This window comes from Esox lucius, chromosome 2 (genome assembly GCF_011004845.1).
Source record: "Esox lucius isolate fEsoLuc1 chromosome 2, fEsoLuc1.pri, whole genome shotgun sequence".
NCBI lineage: Eukaryota > Metazoa > Chordata > Actinopteri > Esociformes > Esocidae > Esox > Esox lucius.
The window spans coordinates 24156144-24176037 of NC_047570.1; the positions used below are offsets into that span (position 1 = coordinate 24156144).

Genomic DNA, 19894 nt, shown 5'->3' on the forward strand with positions numbered 1-19894 from the left:
GCACACTCAGACAACTTGATTGCTGGCAAAAAACGGACCTTAACAGAAGATTGAGTTTGTAGGTAACTAGCACTCTAGGATGCAGTAACAAAAGGAGCCAAGTCCGACCTGATGAAAAGTGATCCTAGTCGGAGCCCTGCTTGTAAGCAATATTCTGCAAGTGAAGAAGCCTTCACAGTGATGTATTTATGAACCTCTTTGGTGAAAAACCATAAAAAAATGAATTACAGACTCCAGAAAGGAGGTGTTAACACAAATAATGCTAATAATTGCATTAATTCCAACCTTTTCAATGTCCCAGTAAAAAAAAAAGTAAATATAAGTAAATATAATTAACCTATTTGTTTTGGCTAACTCTAAATACTCCCAATACACAATTTGAAATGACACAGAGAAACAAAAAACAAAAACAATCTGAACATTGTTTGTCCATTTTTGGTTTGTCAAATCACAGAATGTTCACAAAGTTTTGTTTTGCAATAAATCCTCTTAAACTGTGAATTATCAGTGATTGTTACAACTGCACGATCACCATAAGCTTTAGTACCTAAATGCTCAGACAACATAATCACTACAAGAAAGTTAGAACATTTATACAAAAATGCTTTAATTAGCTCTGGATAAAGGCTACTAAATGACTTAAATGTGAAAGTAACCACTTGATTTTAGACTAGAGGAAAGCCAGAATGTTAAAAGTTAATCCTTAATAGAGACATTTATCATGGGCAGACAGCCACAGTTTGTTGCAATTTGCATGTCATAATCAATTATCTATACAGTGTCCTTGGAGAACAGTTTTTAGATTAGTTTATGATCTGGCCATTTGAGCCTAAAAGATAAATGAATAATACTGTTTATAAAAACACTGAGCTCCGTCTATGAAGCTATGAGGATATTACATATCCATTAAACTCTCAGATTCACAGTCTCTCCTAAACTGTGTAATGTAAAGGCTTAATGTAACAACTACATTTGGTTATTATTAAAGGAATATTAAACAGATTTAACTATAATATATTCGTTTATTAATTGAATCATACTCTAACATTTATACATCAACTGTATTGAAGATGAATAATTATGATGCTGTTTTATAAAAGCGTTGTGAATTATTTTATGAATTATGTTTCCAAGGTAATGCCTTCTGCGTAATGCGTACGACTTTACAAGAAGGGTAATGGAGATTATCATTGCAAAATGTTAACATACAGTATTACAAAAGGGGCAATGAATAATGGATTGGAACCTTTTTTTAACTTTGGCAAAACACACTTGAATTTACAGACCCCTCAAACTCAACTCTGGACCTCGAATCCTGTTCCTTTTATCCCTGCAACCCTCTAAACAGGGACTTATTTAGACTAGGGATACCAGGTGAGTGCAAATAATCATGAGGTAGAACAGACAACCAGCAGGCTCTGGACCCCATAGAGCCTCCCTGTCCTAGAACATACAAATAGTGTCAGAGACGATTTAGCTAAGATGGACACCTCTCACTTAGGTAGATTTGTTTGGAGGAACTAAAGGTGTCCAGAGGATTCTACAGTCCAAACCAATTGTGGTAGTCCAGAGATTTCAGGGAAGGGCACCGTGCGATGGGCATGCTGAGGCCCTGACCGCAGTGTCCTTGGAGGGATTTTGTACTTTTAAAGGAACCAGTGTCCTTGAATTGACTTGCTGTTTTTAAATGAGAGTAACCTATACTGGTCACTGTTGGACTGACAATATTTGAAATCCCACTACATATACAGGGCTGCCCAACCCTATTCCTGTAGACCTACTGTCCTGTAGGTTTTCTCTTCAACCCCCATTTGTGACTAACCCATTTAAGCTTTTAATCCGGAAAATTATTAGAATCAGGTGTGTTAGATTAGATATACAGATCCATAGAGCAACATTCAGAAAAATCACACCCAACTGAATTAATGCATCTGTAAGAAAAACAGAAAAAGCGTAATAAAATAAAAACATCCTTACGATGACTGTACGGTACAGTCAATACACTTAGTTGGCTTGTAGATACTTCTAAATATTATTTGGAAATGTCAGCACTCTGTAGGTAATGAGTGATGCCCATAAGGTTATGTTGTAAATGTTAGGTTGTGCTGTAATCCAAAAATGTTTTGGGCGACTGCCTCCAGGGATAAGCTCCCCTATACTACACACTTGAGTAAGACGTAATGCCTGTGACAACTGGCTTTTCCCTCCTGTTTCCTTACTTTTCTCTTTGAAGATGCATTCCAATCACGTAACCACCCCCTGACTTTGCCAAGCTTTTCTTAAAATGTTGGTTTTTTTTACTTGAAAATGGAAAGCGGTATTAGAGCACCTGTCACCTTCTCCAGAGCATTTTTTTTAAAATCAGGATAAAGGCAATGATTCAAAATGAGCACTATTATGAATATTGTATACCTTCAAATGTTTTCTTGCTGATAAATCATAAACTGCCAGTTGTAATAATGGAAAATTATCCTCTTCTGCTCTGGTGCCCTGCTAGATTGGGCGTGGGAGTTGAGGCTGTTGGGAGGGGGTTGAAAATGAACTCTATCTCGTTGTTGCCAAAAGTAGTAGAAGCAATGATATTGACTCAAATGTGGAAAAATGAAAGGCTGCCATATGTGTTCTCTGTGCTTTGTCTTCAGCAGATATGCAGCGAGAGCTTTGAAGTGCGAATTGGCCCAGTGGGGTGCTAGCTTCTGTAGAGACGAGATGCTAAACGCTACGGATGAGAAGGACACAAGGTACTCGATTACCAATACAGGACCGAAAAGAAAAAAGCAAATCCAATGATAATGTACATCTGTTCCAGAGTATTTATGGGTTTAGATTTTTTTCATGGAGGATAAGTTGGCCCCTTTTTAAAACAGCATCTCTGAACTTCAAAGCCTAGATTCACGGGATAATGCAAATGATTGGAATATGCCGTTTTCTGCAGACTCAAGTGCATGAAAAGAAAGAAAAAGAGAAAAAAGAAAATGAAAGCTAATTGGTGTGGCAGCCTTTTATGTTTAAAAAAGAGGGGGTAAAAAATAAAACCACTTCAATAATTGTCAAGTTCACGAAATTGAGAAAGGAGCTGACAAAGTGTTCCAAGTTCTGGCTGTCTGCCCCTTTAGTCAGTCGCTAGCACTGAATATCACTTTTACAGTCTGTTGACATTTGTGCTGGGCCTTGCTTGTTAAACATTTTATGTGACGACATTGGCTGGATTAAACAGTAATCACTTGGTGGACATGTGAAGAGACGCGAGTCTCTCTCTGTGTCCTTGTTTTATTATACTGTAAATCTGTGTAAAAATCCAAAAAAAAAAAATATTTAGGCATCAATTTTAGGGTAGCCTCTTAGACATGGCCAAAACTGTGCAAGGCCTGGGGAACATACAATAAACAAATATGTTTAAAATAAGTGAAATGCCAGCGTAAATCAGTGGTGCCTGTTAATAGATCAACTCAATCAAATACCTTTTTTGAGTTCAAAAGGGTGCTCCTAGATTATTGTTTAATTATAAAATTGTGTGTAGATGGCCAGAAAAAAACAGAATGAAACCCATTCGAAATATATTCATGTTTGTAGAGATCCATACATTTTTGTCAAGCCTTTTGCAAGCTACATCATCATTAGGGGACCCAAACTTCACACTAGCTTTAAAAGATTTAACAGGACCTGTAATGCTGACGGATGTTTGTTCTTTTGAAGCAGTATGTACAGTGTTTCCTGTCGGTCTTCTACTTAAATTTAAGTAGTGTTAGTCACGTAAAGACAATCAGCGAACACAGCACTTACCAGGTAATCTGATGCTGCTATATTATTGTGCTGGGGGATATGAGGAATGCACTTTCTAACTTTTCTCAGTCTCCTCCAGTTTTACATTTTAGGAGGAGATGAGGTCCTGGTCCACACCTGCGGAGTACCTGGTTTGGGGGGCCCGTTGCTGTCCCTGTCCTTGTCCATCTGATCATACTTTTGACCTAGTCTAGAATCAAATAGACTCTGGATTTAGCCCAGAGAAATGTATAAATTATTCCAATTGGACTCTTAATATCTCACCCGGCACAGCCAGAAGAGGACTGGTCACCCCTCTGAGCCTGGGTCCTCTCTAGGTTTCTTCCTAAAATTTGTCCTTCTTAGGGAGTTTTTCCTAGCCACTGAAATCCAACCCGACTGTTGTTTGCTCCTTGGGGTTTAAGGCCGTTTGTCTCTGTAAAGCACTTTGTGACAACTGCTGTTGTAAAAAGGGCTTTATAAATCAATTTGATTGATTGATTGATGTGTGGGGGGAGGTTAGAGGATTGACCTTAGACAAAAATGTTGATATTCATTGTTTTTTCCCTGTTAAGGCCTATGTACACTATGATATCTTCTCATAAAAGCATTGAAGACACAAACATTTTGTAAATTGCAGTCTCACTTAGCTTTGTCCCGCAACAAATATTATAACTAGATACAGTATAAGCAAACGTTAAGGTGCGTAACGTTGTATTGCCTGATTGATAAGTTAGTCGCATTAAGGCTTGGCAGAAAGACGTTTCTCGTATACAAAGGCATGTGTATAATCTCTATGGACTATACTTACCGCCCGGGGGTTTGTATTTCTTAATCACTATCAATAAAGTTGTTATTAATATTTATTTTCCCAGAGTCCTCCAGAGTCCTTTAATGACATAATCTCTTACCAAGTTACTCGATACGTACTAAGTCTGAAATAAGCATTATTCTGAGGCATGTACAAAGGAAAAACCCCAGAAACCAGTTGGGCTGGGAAGCATACCGAAGCCTTAAATTGTATTTTCTGTATTTAGCTGAATCTGCAAAGGAAGGACTTGCCGAGGAAGGGACCGTATATCTGCCAAGGAAGGACTTTACAGGGACCGAGAGAACAGAACAGGGGTTAGATATTAAGAAGAACCCTTCTCAAACTCAAAGAGAGTGGGCTAGTTGGAGATGAATAAAGAAGCCAGCCTACTCCATCCAAAAGTTGCTGCATTGGTTTTAGATCATTGGGTCTCTTTCTTTTTGCAACATCAAAGGCAGCTCTTCTTCTTTGAAGTGGCAGCATGCTGTTTAAGGTACAGCATGAATGGAGAGATGTCAAGCTGCAAGGTGCCTCTGTAGTTTACGTTGAGTGCTGTCGAGCGCTGTAGATGAAAGGATCAAACAGAGTTTCAAAATGAATGTCCAACAAGTAGGACCCATCTCAGACAGCATACGCTCAGTGGGGGCCCTAGCGCTAACCTTGAGCGGCCGTACCTGCCACACCCCAAACCCAGGCCGGCCACGAACTGGAGAGGGGACCAGACTTTCCTTGGTGTCTCCGACTTCATGGTGTCTGGAAAAAAAAAACGTAATCTTCTCTCAGATGTGAGCTTTAATCTTCCTGTCAATTAAATCCTGATTGACACACACAGACACTTGCGACCATTTGTGTGCGCGCTCATGCTCAAACACACTCGCTCCCTGCCTATGTCTCCTTTGAAACAGGTTCTATACGGCTCTTTTAAGTTCTTCCCTCTGTCCCTCGCCCAGCTCGCTGGCCCTGGAGAGCCTGACAAATTGGACATCAATCTTATGAACATATGAGTCAATAAGTTATTTTTATTATTGCAATAAATCTGTTGCTAATTAACCTCTCCATAATTTAACCAGGATAATAATGTACAAGACCTGCATCTGCCACCCCCTTTTTATCTTTCACTAAGCTTAGTCTGTATCAGTAAGCTTATATAATTTTGATTAATACATGGACCTTGGATAGACCGCAACATAGACATACACTACCGTTCAAAAGTTTGGGGTCACTTAGAAATGTTTCCAGCTACAATAAACATTTACAGCAATGTCTTCTATGTATTTCTGATCAATCTAATGTCATTTTAATAAATGACAAGTTTTAAGTTTTTCTTTTGAAAGCAAGGACAGTGACCACATACTTCTGAATGGGCTGTACATTTCCATTAATTTGAGTCTCTTTTTATGAGTGTGGAACCTCAACAGTTATCTCAACAACCATCCAAAATGTTTTGCTACACAGCAATTCTTCCCAGTGAAGCTGGGCTACATCTACATTGGATCTTATAATTTCATTTTGGTCAACACACTGCAAGTTCTCAACTGAGTGATTTCAAAAATATATTTCTGCTAACCTTCAAACCATTACATGGACTTGCTCCTACTTATCTCTCTGAATTGGTCCTGTTACACATACAGTACCTATACATACGCTAAGGTCACCAGAAACAGGCTCCCAGACTGTACAAAGAATTTCTAAACAAAAGGCTGGAAGCTGGGCTTTTTCCCATAAGCTCCATCATTGTGGAATGATTAACCGATTAATGTGAGAGAAGCAGACTCAGTCACAGACATGTTCCCCCTTGCCTTCCACGTACAATGGGAGTGAACTCTGTGGGCAATACTCAGCCCTCTCTCAGGGTGGTTGTGGTTGGTTGATATCCCTTTGGTCTGGTGCTTGGCAAAGTGGGCAGAGTTACATCCTGCCTGGTTGGCCCCGTCCGTGGTTACCTTCAGTCTCCATGCTGGAGGACTAGAATCAGTCGGTCCTGTCTTAGTCCCAACTGTTTACACTGCATTAATTTACATGACAGGGGACAAGGGTCAGTCTGCATCATATAATGTGCTATCCTTTTGGATCCAAGGAATGCTCTCTATAATTTTATTGGTGTCCTGTTTAACCTTAGGAGGACATGAGACCTTGGAGGAGACCCACCTGTTCATCCATGTCCAAGTCCCCCTGGTCATCCCTGTCCTAGTCCACCTGGTCATCCCTGTCATCCTTATCCTAGTCCACCTGGTTATCCCTGTCCTAGTCCACCTGGTCATCCCTGTCATCCTTATCCTAGTCCACCTGTCCTAGCCCATCTGGTCATCCCTGTCCTAGCCCACCTGGTCATCCCTGTCTTAGTCCACCTGGTCTTCCCTGTCCTAGTCCACCTGGTTATCCCTGTCCTATTCCACCTGGCCATCCCTGTCCAAGTCCACCTGCTTGTGCAGCTCATCTGGATTCAGATGAAAGACCTGGCCTACATGCATTTAATGACCTGTTGGTCATCCTGTTGAACATGCAAAAACATTGATGAAGCCCAAAAGTTAGCGTGTGCTATAAGTCTGGCTCTTCTCTAGGTTTCTTCCTAAGTGTCAACCATACTACGATGGCTTGCCTAGCCACTGTTCATGGATGATGGATGATTCTACATCCCTCCCAGTCCCATCCTTGCATGATTGATCAGACACCACAAAGCTCAGGTGTTTCAGATTCCAAAGCTTGCACTAGGAAATGCTTGTTACATTATACCATAGTCCTAGTCATAAATATTTCCACTTATGTCTGAACTATAAACACCTGGCCTTAAATCAAGCTAACTACATGTGTTTTCACTATGTAAAGAACATGCATGATGAAATGGGGGAGTTGGAACTTGGTGTTACATATGACAGCAAAGCAATGTTTTTGTGTTATTTAGTGCTTTGTAGCAGCATTAGTCCAGCGCAGGGATCATATGGAGCAGGACTTTACTTCAACGTCCAGTAAAACCATATGCTGATTTTGCACCCATGTTGGGGTTTGGCATCGAACTATCTGTGGTAAAGATTTAAATGATCTCCCTCTGAAATTCCCCTCTTGCACCCTTCCCTTCTCAGTCACTAGGGCACAGGTACGAATCGAGACACTTGTGATCTCACATTTGGACAACTCAATCTGTTTTTAGACCTGGGCAATCAGTCCCTGACCTTTTCTGAACACCCAAAACCTTAATATAAATCCACAGCATATTTAGCCACTGCCTTCTTTCGTTAATTAATGCTTGCAAGAATTATTTTCCTTTTAATATTGAGTTTGCTAATAGCTACTTCATTGAGTAAAATGTACTTGCTGCTAATGACTTTCGCGGTTGTCTCACCTGGCTATCAAAAGCTCAAATCATCAACTGTCATTCTGGATATGAGTCTGCTAATTCAGTGGTTCTCAAACTTTTTGGGAAACTGTACCTGCTAGTGAATTTTTGCTTGCGCTGAGTACCCTTGAAGTACCCTCCCCACTCTGATTTTTACCAGTAAGGATATGGTCTCAGTAAGCATAAATCTTCATAAGTATGCCCTGTGGATAGGCCAAGCATTTCCAGCGGTCCAAGTGCCCGGGTTGAGAACCAATATACCAAATGACTAAAATGTAACACATTTGCACCCAGACGTTGTCTTACACCAAATAAGAATAACAACAGTGACAGCTAAATCGTAGTTTCTCTGTCACGTGACTCCCTGTACTACTGTAACAAGATTTGTATTTTGCACGAGTGGCAACATTTCCTTAAAGATTTCAGTTCCGTTTAACAAGATATATTTCGATTCACTGCAAACAATTGGAGGGTTTTACCCCCATCTGACACACACCTTTCAGCCTAACTCTCTAACACATCTGCGATAAGCAGTATTACACAGTACGTCTAAAGTCAGCTTTAAGAAGTCGTATTACACTGTACATCTAAAGTCAGCTTTAAGAAGTCGTATTACACCGTACGTCTAAAGTCAGCTTTAAGAAGTCGTATTACACTGTACTTCTAAAGTCAGCTTTAAGAAGTCGTATTACACCGTACGTCTAAAGTCAGCTTTAAGAAGTCGTATTACACTGTACGTCTAAAGTCAGCTTTAAGAAGTCATATTACACTGTACGTCTAAAGTCAGCTTTAAGAAGTCATATTACACTCTACGTCTAAAGTCAGCTTTAAGAAGTCATATTACACTGTACGTCTAAAGTCAGCTTTAAGAAGTCATATTACACTCTACGTCTAAAGTCAGCTTTAAGAAGTCATATTACACTGTACGTCTAAAGTCAGCTTTAAGAAGTCATATTACACTCTACGTCTAAAGTCAGCTTTAAGAAGTCGTGCCGGTGGCCTCGGGTGGTCTAAGCCTCTGCATACAGTCCACACATACCGCTTCCTATTTCTTTCTTCTGTCAATGAAGTGAATACTACATCTCCAAAATACACCTTTAAATAAGTTATGCCTTAGATCCACAAGGACTTAAGAATAATCTCATTAGTGAGACAGGAAATATGGAGGAACGGTCCGTAGGCTTTAGAGAATTGTCTAGCATCATTGCACCTAGAATGAAAATAGCTTCACTGTTAGTTGTAAGGGAGGAATAAATATGGCAGTATTTCTGTCATGTAATGTATGATTTCTGCCAAACACTGTATATTAGATCTATTTTTATACCGAAATTCCTACAACAAAAATCCTACAGCTATCCGTCACTACAGTATACCATCTAGGAAGTGCAAGAAATGTGTATTAACAACACAGCAACATCTGGATGTACCACATTCAGAAACTTACAGAAAAACAAGCACATTTCCATTATATCAGCACAGATGAATCGGTAGTTGGACATAGATGAAAGTATTTTCACTGTGTGCCCTTTATGTTGACCCACACTAGGCCACCACCCCTAGTTCATATCAAGTATATTCTTAATTCATCAGTACCCAAGACAATGCTGTAATGTTGGAACAAAAACCAAGCCTAATCCTTTAAATCAAACACGTCTGTTTGGCTTTCATTATTTACATCCCCCCAAAGGACATGAAAAATGCAATAAATAATAATGTCACACAGAAGGAAACAACAATGTCATAATAATAAAACAACAGAGTCCACAAAATCAGATTTTTTTATCCACTGGTAGCCTGTTTTATTTCTCAAATCAAAGAATGAGGAGGATATGGCAATCAGAATGTGATATGTTTCCAGGGTTGTGTTTTTATGAGCTCTTTCAAGATTATATCAGAAACACAGCATGATGCATAGATGCAAGCTTCCAATGGCTAAACTATTATTTTGCCTTGTTTTTCTAACTCCAACACCTCCATTGCATACTGATGTGAGGGGAGACGGCATTACAATTGTATTCTGTGCTGCTTATTTAGAAGGACAACATACGGCACATTTCCATGATTAGAGAATGACTTACATTTTAATCATAGTCTCACATCAGATTATTTCCATGCTATGTGACTGACAATTAACTGGATAAATGTCTTGGTAAATCAGTGTGGATCCTGCAGCGATTCAATGGTAATATTAGATGGAAAAAAACAAATATTGTATCATTTATCCGCAGTACTTGAGTGTTCATTTCATCCAGAGTTTTTGAGTTCTATATAACATTTGAATCCTAATAGAAAGTGACTGAAAACGTGTCCAAAGAAAACTGTTGAAGGTGGAACCTACACAATAGCATCAAAGAGTATGTAACTTACACAACAGTTCCCCCAGGTGGTTGAATTAGAACACTGCAGCCTATACTATTGGGTAGGACAACTTTAGTGGCACCCTAACCCATAATGTGTTGGTGTATCATCCACTTGGTATCTTGTAGAATTATGAGGTTCCTCACATGTATTTTAAAACAGTCAGACATCTACTGTGTGATAATTTGTGTAGTAATATTGAGTAAGTTCCCTTTTGTTGTTACACAATTCCCCTATAACACATTTTCAAAATCCCCTTCAAAGAGGATGTGATCTCTATTCAGGGCTAATGGCATAACCATGGTTCTGAATACCAGCAGTGGTGCCATTTTGCAATATGGTACAATCATTATGAGGGGTGGATCAAAAATGATTGAATTAAAGTAACAAGCAACAACTTAAACAATGCATTAAATCAATAACTGATACTGCGGTCTAGTATCTTGAATGAACATGGCTCACCTTCAGTTAAATTCTACAGGAGTTATATCAAAGGTAAGAATGCATCTGTTTATTCAGCTCATTATGCTTTATATGACTTTGTAACTGTACTTCTGTCCCTGTAACCTATAACCCTTGTTAATAACACCATTACCAGTACTTCAAGTCTTCTGTCTATAAATGGATAAGACGATCATATCATATCTCATCATATCATATCTAGGTTCCTAGACAGTTGAAGCAGAAAGAACACATAATAAAATATACAATACAAATACATGCCAACACTCAGGGTCTGTGTGTCTTTTCATAATCCTTATTGTGTTATATTATTTTATATTATTGTTAGCCTGAGTTACCAGGGGTGGCAGAGAGGTCCATTTAGTGATGGCTCTATTTAGTACTGTGCTTTAAAACATGATTCTGGACTTTTCATCGACATTTCATCACGGACATAACTCTTATCCTAAAATACATTTAATATTCTGGCCATGTCAGCTTGCAGTCTAGGGTGATTTCCTTTGGTTATGTTTTCTCAACCTGAACTATCTACATATTATTTTAAACTGATCTAGATAAGGTTTAGATTTAAATGATTTTCCTAAATATAATTATTACATTTTTTGTGACATTAAAGTAAGCTATTCTAAAACAAATTGAAGCATGAGTATGTTAGGTATTTCATTTATTGAGGGCAAAAGCCGACTGTAATTTCACTGCCAGGATAAAAAAAAAATATTTTTTAGGATGTTTTAAGTCCTGTACTGTTACCTCCAAGGACTCACAAACTCTACAATGGGAATTATACAAACATTTTCTCTTTTACACTACTGGAATCGCGTAAATATGGTCCCATGACTCATCTTGTATGGCGAAGTTTTAGGGACTTTATTAAATGAATACATACACAATACATACATACATTTAAATGAATATATACTGGTGTATTTCTACATTTAACGATTTATTTCGCAATTTAATATTTCACGATTTATTCATGTTGCAGTCATTGGGAAATCTGTCGTTTTGAATCGATTGAATCCGGCATCTCTCACCCATAAAAGTGGGAAGGGCAGGCGCTACCGAATACTGTTTTTTGATTGGTGAATCGACTTAATTGGCACTTAGGCATCGACATGTCTGCAGGCTGCAGTGGATTAATTGGTGAGGACTGAGGAAAATGCTTTCTACTGCAGATGAAACTGAATCTGCTGAAGATATTACGATCTGGACGCCCATTATTCGAAATTCCGGTTTGATCGATTCAACGTCTAGGCCTAGCAACATTGCAATCAGAGCTCTCCGTGCGTTACATACTCCGCTGTAGTGGGTCTTCTGTGTTTTCTAATACAATTCCATGTCCTGGTCTGACAGGGACTCCAGCACTGCAACCTCTTTGGCAATTTCTCTTCAATATTGTCTCTAAAGATTGTAATATCTTCATCAGTTTCAATTTAATCTGCCATAGAAAGCATTTTCCTCACCAAGTCATCCAGTGCAGTCGGGTGCAGCCATGTTAATGCACAGGCTAAGCGTTAGTTTTCTTTCTCCCGAAAAGCTCTGAGGCCAGTAGACAGTCCATACAATTGAAGGCCAGCCATGTACAGAGTATACCAACTTAACATTACTTTAACAGTCCTATTAATCAACACTAATTCATACACAAAATCTCAGATTTTTCTGTATGTATTAGCATATACATTTCATGTGTATTGTGCATACAGTCAATTCATGAGTGACTTCATAGGAAGTTCTAGCTTGGTTCAGTAAGGAACTAAATTTCTTCTACTGTTTTTATAAGTATTTCCCCTAAAGGGAATAAGTATTTAGTAAACATATATATATATACACATACATATATATATATATATATATATATATATATATATATATATATATATATATATATACACACACACACAAACTGTATATTTCTATTTTATAACTAATGGAGGACCACAAAAATATAATAACACAAAAAACTAAAAGAAATTCATAGATATGATGGTAGGTTTCCATAAAGTAGGCCTCAATACTTGAGTCAGTGCTGGTTGTTCTGTAGGTTGGTCTTGACTGGTCCTGGTATTGCTGCTCATCACTGGGAAGGAGGTACTTGGACAGTGATCATTGGCTAGAAGACAGAAATATCACAGTCACTTGAAGTGATCCTGTTTTGTTATAAAAACTTTAATTAATGACCACGAATGCAGATTATCTGTTACAGCTAGGTATCTGTTAAAAAAAATTTCACCCCAAATATCTATCACTAGGCTGCTCCGATGAAGTTCAAGTTCTTATTGCGGTGCTCGCTCTGGCAGCCATATTTGGTTGCTAACCCCACAACTGTGTTGGTCAGTTGCACCTCCCTCCAGAACATCTAGGCTAATCCATGAGCAGGATTCAAACACTGGTTTTGCACAAGCTGTGCATGTGATCTATATTCTGCCTAAAGACTCTGGACACAGCCCACCTGTATTTATTAATCTGCTGGTCACAGGAACATGCAAAAACCTGGATGTGACCCAAAAATATGTTTGCCTATAAACCTCATCCAACAGAGATAGAAGAGGACTGGCAATTCCTGTCTGTCTAGGCTTCTTCCTAGGTTTTGACCCTACTAGGAGGTTTTTACTAGGCACAGATCTAGTTGTTCATTGCTCTTTGGGGTTTCAGTTTGGTTATCTCTATAAGCATTTTGTGATAACTGCTATTGTAAGAAAGGCTTTATAAAATACATTTGATTTGTTGATTTACCACAGGCTTAGTATTGTTAGCCTTCATCTAGACTTTCACAATGATGACAGTTGGAGATTCAGTTGGAATTTTCCTTCAGTTAAAACAGACTCAGGGAATTAACCCATCTGTTATTTGCTAGAACTGCCCTATGGATCAGTTACTTTCTGATCTAGAGGTTTCATCTCACCATTCGTTGTGATGGGGAGCAGCAGTTGACCACCTTGCTGCTGTAGACAGCCAACGTGACAGAGACGGCGATGAGAACAGTTTGTATTAGGATCCACTCCGCATAGAAATGTGTAGTGGAATCCTGTTGACAAGAATTTGAGCTTTGTATTGTAAATGTTTTCATTTTGTATTTTATTTCACTGAGCCAATTACCATTATGTAATTATACACAAATATATATACAGTATACAGTATATAGTATACAGTATACGGTATATATACATTAGTGGTCAAAAGTTTGGACATACCTACTCATTCAAGGGTATTTCTTTATTTTTGCCTTGATGAAAGCTTTGCACACTCTTTGCATTCTCTCAACCAGCTTCATGAAGTAGTCATCTGGAATTTCAATTAACAGTGTTGCTTTGTTAAAAGTTGTCTGTTGTTTTGTGACAAGGTAGGGTTGATAGACAGAAGACCATCATTATATCTGTACTGTAGTAGTCCATATTATGACAAGAACAGCTCAATTAAACAAAGAGAAGGAAAAGTCCATCATAACTTTAAGAAACTGTAAAGTAAACATATGATCTCTGCATGTGTGGTTCCCACCATGAAGCATGGAGGAGGTGTGATGGTGTGGGGGGGCACACTCAACCACACTCCACCACAGCATTCTGCAGCAATACACCATCCTATCTTCGTGGGACTATTATTTGATTTTCAACAGGATAATGACCCAAAACATAGGTCCAGGCTATGTAAGGGCAATTTGACCAAGGACACTGACAGTGCTACATCAGATTACCTGACCTCAACCCAGGTCAGATGCTTTGGAATGAGTTGGACTGCAGATTAATGGATAAGCAGCCAACAGGTGCTCAGGATATATGGGAACTCCTTCAAGAATTTCAGGTGTCTACCTCAAGAAACTTGTTAAGAGAATGCCAAGAGTGTGCAAAGCTAACATCAAAGCAAAGGGTGGTTACTCTCAAGAATCTAAAATATAAATGTATTTTGATTTGTTTAACACTCTTCTGGTTACTATATGATTCAATGTGAGTTACAGTTGTGCTCAAAAGTTTGCATACCCTTGGAGAATTGCTAATATAATTGCATCCGTCTCAGGGAGACGGATGCAAAAGCAGAGTCTCCCTGAGATTTTAATACAAACAGAAAGAAAACAAAACTGAGTGCTGTGCACTGAGATACAAAACATAGACAAACCACTGGAACATGGAACGCCTCAGTAACAACACAATGACTGACAAGAAACACTGGGGGAGGAGGAACTTAAATACACAGACTAACAAGGAGAACAGAAACAGGTGGTGGCTAAACACAGGTGAAAGGAATGAACTGATTTACTGAAATGAGAACAGGAAAGACCAAGGACATGACAAACCAAGGACACACAGAAAATGTTATGGGATTCACATTCAACTGTAGTTCAAAACCAAAATGCACAATCATAAAACATAACATGGCAACAAAGAAAAAAATGAACTGACCCCTGTTCAAAAGTCTGCAAACCCTTAGTTCTTAATACTGTGTATTGCCCCCCTTTAGAATCAATGACTTAATAAGTGATTGAACAGTGCTGATTGGCATTTGCAAGGCTTTGTATATTTTTTTATATCCATATCCAGCTTTATAAAGTTCCATTATCTTGTTATGCAGGTCTTTTGACAGTTATTTTCTACTACCCATGGCTCAGTATCTTGCCTGCTCAGTGCATCCATGTGAGAGCTAACAAACTCATTGATTATTTATACACAGACACTAATTGCAATTTAAAAAGCCACAGGTGTGGGAAATTCACCTTTAATTGCCATTTTCACCTGTGTGTGTCACCTTGTGTGTCTGTAACGAGGCCAAACATATCCAAAAAGGATATGTCATCTTTTGAGCAGGGCCATTTGGGTGATTTCTGTTATCATTATGATTTAAAAAGGATCCAAACAACTATGTGATGATAAATGGCTTCATATGATCACTATCCTTAAATAAAATTTTTAAAAATTATCAGTCATATTTTCTAAATCAATGCCAAAATGTTACAATTTCTGCTAGGGTATGCAAACTCATGAGCACAACTGTATTTGTTGTGATGTCTTCATTATTACTGTACAATGTGGAAAATAGTAAAAAATAAGGAAATACCCCCGAATGAGTGTGTCCGAACTTTGGAATGGTTCTATACAACACCTTTTCTAAAAAAGTTGGCAAGCTGCATAAAAGAAAAACACAATGCAATGATGCACAAATCATTTAAACCTTATATTCAATTCTGTGCCAGCAACACGTTTCAAAAAAGTTGGGGCAGGGCAATAAAAGACTGGAAACGTTTTGTAACTCAAAAAAAAACTAAACCTGGTGGAATATCACAGAACTAATTAGGTCAATTGGAAACAGGTCAGTAATATGATTGGGTATTAAAAGATCATTCCAGAGAGGATGGTTCTGTCAGAAGTGAGGTTGGGGAGGAGACCACTCTGTGAAAGACAAGTGCAACAATTTAAGAATAAAACTGCAAGGAATTTGGGGATTTCATCATCTGCAGTACATAATATCATTAAAAGATTCAGAGAATCCGGAGAAGTCTATGTATGGAAGGGACAAAGCCAAAAAAAAACAAGATTGGATGGCCATGATCTTCGGGGCATCAGGCGGCTCTGCATTAAATACTTTCTCTAGAGGAAATCACTGCATGGGCTCAGGAACACTTCCAAAAAGCATTGTCTGTAAACACAGTATGTTGCTGCATCCACAAATGCAAAACTCTACCATGCAAAGAAGAAACCATATATTAACAAGATCCAGAACCGCCGCTGCCTTTTCTGGTTCCAAAGTCATTTAAGTTGGACTGAGGCGAAGTGCAAAACTATCTTGTAGTCAAATCAATCTTGTCAATCGAAATTTGAGATAGATTTGAGATTATGGATTCTGCATGCTCCAGGCTAAAGAGGAGAGGGACCATGCAGCGCACAGTGCAAAAGCCAGCATCTATGATGGTACTGAGGGGGTGCACATGGCATGGGTGACTTGAAGCCACCATTAATGCTGAACAATATATACAGGTTTTTAGCAACATATGCTGCCATCCAGACTACGTCTTTATCAGGGAAGACCTTGCTCATTTCAGCAAGACAATGCCAAACCACATTCTGCATGTATTACAACAGCATGGCTCCATAGTAAAAGAGTCTGGATGCTAAACTGGCCTGCCTGCAGTCCAGACCTGTCATGCATTGACAACATTATGCACATTATGAAACTAAATATACGAGAAAGGAGACCAGGAAATGTCGAGAAGCTGCAATCCTATATCAAGCAATAATGGGAATAGATGTCACTTTCAAAACTACAGCAATTAGTCTCCTCAGTTGCCAAATGCTTACAGAGTAATATTAAAAGAGGATGCAACACAGTGGTAAACATGCCGTCCCAACTTTTTTGAAACTTGTTGGTGGCATCAAATTCAAAATGGCCAGGTATTTTTCCAAAAATAAGGACATTTCTCAGTTTCAACATTTGATATGTTGTCTTTGTACTCTATTTAATTAAATATATGGAAACATTATTTGCACATCATTGCATTCTTTTTGAATTTGCATTTGAGGCAGCGTCCCCACTTTTTTGGAAAAGGGTTGTGTGTGTGTATATATATATATATATATATATATATATATATACAGTATATATAGGTAGATGAGGTCACCCTATGAGTTAGTATTGTATGTATAAACAGATGGTGCTTATCCCAGTTTCAGGATTACGTCCTCCATTTGAATGTACCTAAGTGAATTTGAACTACATCTCAAACTGACATATGATGTCTGTCCATACTCACCATGACTGAATAGCAAATGTTGTCCACACTAGTGTTGTTGAATTCATGATGCCAGCAAGAAAATTGTCTATTTGCCAGCTTGAACACTGAGAAGTGCAAGTTAAAAACTGACGCAATACAGGCTACCACCTGCATCCCCAAGCAGGCCTTTATCTGAAACAGAGGGAGAAGGGGAGAACAAAAGAGAGTAAAGGAGATGACATGCCATTGCCTACTGTATATCACTAGTTTACTCTTCCAAAAATGGATGCCTACAAATCACAGAACTTACAGTGGGAAGATGGAGACTCTGTGCAGCAAGGGCCAGAATTCCAGCTATGACCACCTGTAGAGAGCAGTACAGTTAAACCTGTGTCTAATTAACTCTTTAATTTGCTTTCCATTTAACATCAATACAATTTGTCCAGGGAGCAGAAGTATGAGGTTTACTCACAATCACTGATCCAATTATTTGTGGTAAATCTATAACCAAATCGCCCATGTCTTTGGTCAACAAGGTGATAAGAGAACAAATATGGAACACACTGAGGGCAATCTCAGTCACCTAAGGGATGGGGGGTAGTGAAGTCAAATTAGATTACAGATTAAAATACATTAGTGTCATTTAGGAAATGATAATACATGAGTAAGATTTGATTTAATAGCAAGACTACAGTTCATGTTTTTCCTCAGTATGTACCCCCAATGCTTTGGGTTCAGACTCCAAATACTTCTGCTTTTGGTTTGGATTCCTCTGAAATGTTACTGTGACAAGGGGAGCTTCTCCACCGGGTGTGACCACCTCATCTGAAAAAAATGTGTTAGACTGCTGGGCCTACTGTGATATTACCTAAATTTACACAATAAATATCGAAATGTTCTTTCTGCACATTGCGCAAGAGCAACGTAGACATTGAAGCTTTTTGCAAAAACAGATCAGAGTCCATATATTCTTGAATGACTTATAAGAATAGAGAACAATTATATCTGGCTTACCTGCCATAACGTTTGGATGTTAAGATCACAGGAATCTTTGATGAACGTTGAAAATAGTCAATTCTTTCCTCCACGAAAACTCTGTGCAAAACAACTGACTCCCCTAAACTGGGTGTTCTGTTTCTCTTCCTCCAATCCCTCCAACCCCTTCTTTTCAGAGGAATTTGACCCCTCTGAAGCGATAGTCCCTCCCCTTAAACTGTTAGATTTTTTTCAGTGCTGGAAATGATATTCTGAGCAGATGGTTTTGACTTAGTGGCTTTTTTTTGGGCCAATTTCAGGCTATTGCTATATTTCATGGTATTTATAAAATTGTTTTGTCTTTCACTGATGTGGTTGAGCTTAACACGTTAACTGTGTTTGCCCTGTTAATGTTACAAACAGTTCAATGTAATTAACTCTACACTGGGTGGAGTAATTGTGTAGTGGGCGGAACAAGTATTTGATACACTGCCGATTTTGCAGGTTTTCCCACTTACAAAGCATGTAGAAGTCTGTAATTTTTATCATAGGTACTCTTCAACTGTGAGTGACGGAATGTAAAACAAAAATCCAGAAAATCCCATTGTCTGATGTTTAAGTAATTAATTTGCATTTTATTGCATGACATAAGTATTTGATACATCAGAAAAGCAGAACTTAATATTTGGTACAGAAACCTTTGCTTGCAATTACAGAGATCATACATTTCCTGTAGTTCTTGACCAGGTTTGATGTTTCCACCTCCATGCTTCACGGTTGGGATGGTGTTCTTGGGGTTGTACTAATCCTTCTTCTTCCTCCAAACACGGCGAGTGGGATTTAGACCAAAAAGCTCTATTTTTGTCTCATCAGACCACACGACCTTCTCCCATTCCTTCCAGATGGTCATTGGCAAACTTCAGACGGGCCTGGACATGCGCTGACTTGAGCAGGGGGACCTTGCGTGCGCTGCAGGATTTTAATCCATGACGGCGTAGTATGTTTGAGACTGTGGTCCCAGCTCTCTTCAGGTCATTGATCAGGTCCTGCTGTGTAGTTCTGGGCTGATAGCTCACCTTCCTCATGATCATTGATGCCCCACGAGGTGAGATCTTGCATGGAGCCCCAGACCAAGGGAGATTGACCGTCATCTTGAACTTCTTCCATTTTCTAATAATTGCGCCAACAGTTGTTGCCTTCTCACCAAGCTGCTTGCCTATTGTCCTGTAGCCCATCCCAGCCTTGTGCAGGTCTACAATTTTATCCTTGATGTCCTTACACAGCTCTCTGGTCTTGGCCATTGTGGAGAGGTTGTAGTCTGTTTGATTGAGTGTGTGGACAGGTGTCTTTTATACAGATAACTAGTTCAAATAGGTGCAGTTAATACAGGTAATAAGTGGAGAACAGGAGGGCTTCTTAAAGAAAAACTAACAGGTCTGTGAGAGCCGGAATTTTGACTGGTTGGTAGGTGATCAAATACTTATGTCATGCAATA

The 19894-nt window shown here is 38.8% G+C and overlaps 1 protein-coding gene across 4 annotated transcripts in view; it reads left to right on the top strand.

Annotated features, from left to right (window-relative positions):
- Window positions 1-3256, top strand: part of nkd1 (NKD inhibitor of WNT signaling pathway 1) — a 44792-nt gene extending 41536 nt beyond the window's left edge. The window contains exon 12 of one of the 4 annotated variants that reach the window (XM_034287190.1): window positions 2643-3256. In XM_034287190.1, coding sequence (XP_034143081.1) covers window positions 2643-2790 — 148 coding nt within the window. In that variant the 3' untranslated portion in view covers window positions 2791-3256. The remainder of the gene's footprint in view (window positions 1-2642) is intronic. The other 3 variants (XM_034287192.1, XM_020056790.3, XM_010896574.4) reach the window with 3 other exon arrangements.
- The last annotated feature ends 16638 nt before the right edge of the window (window positions 3257-19894 follow it).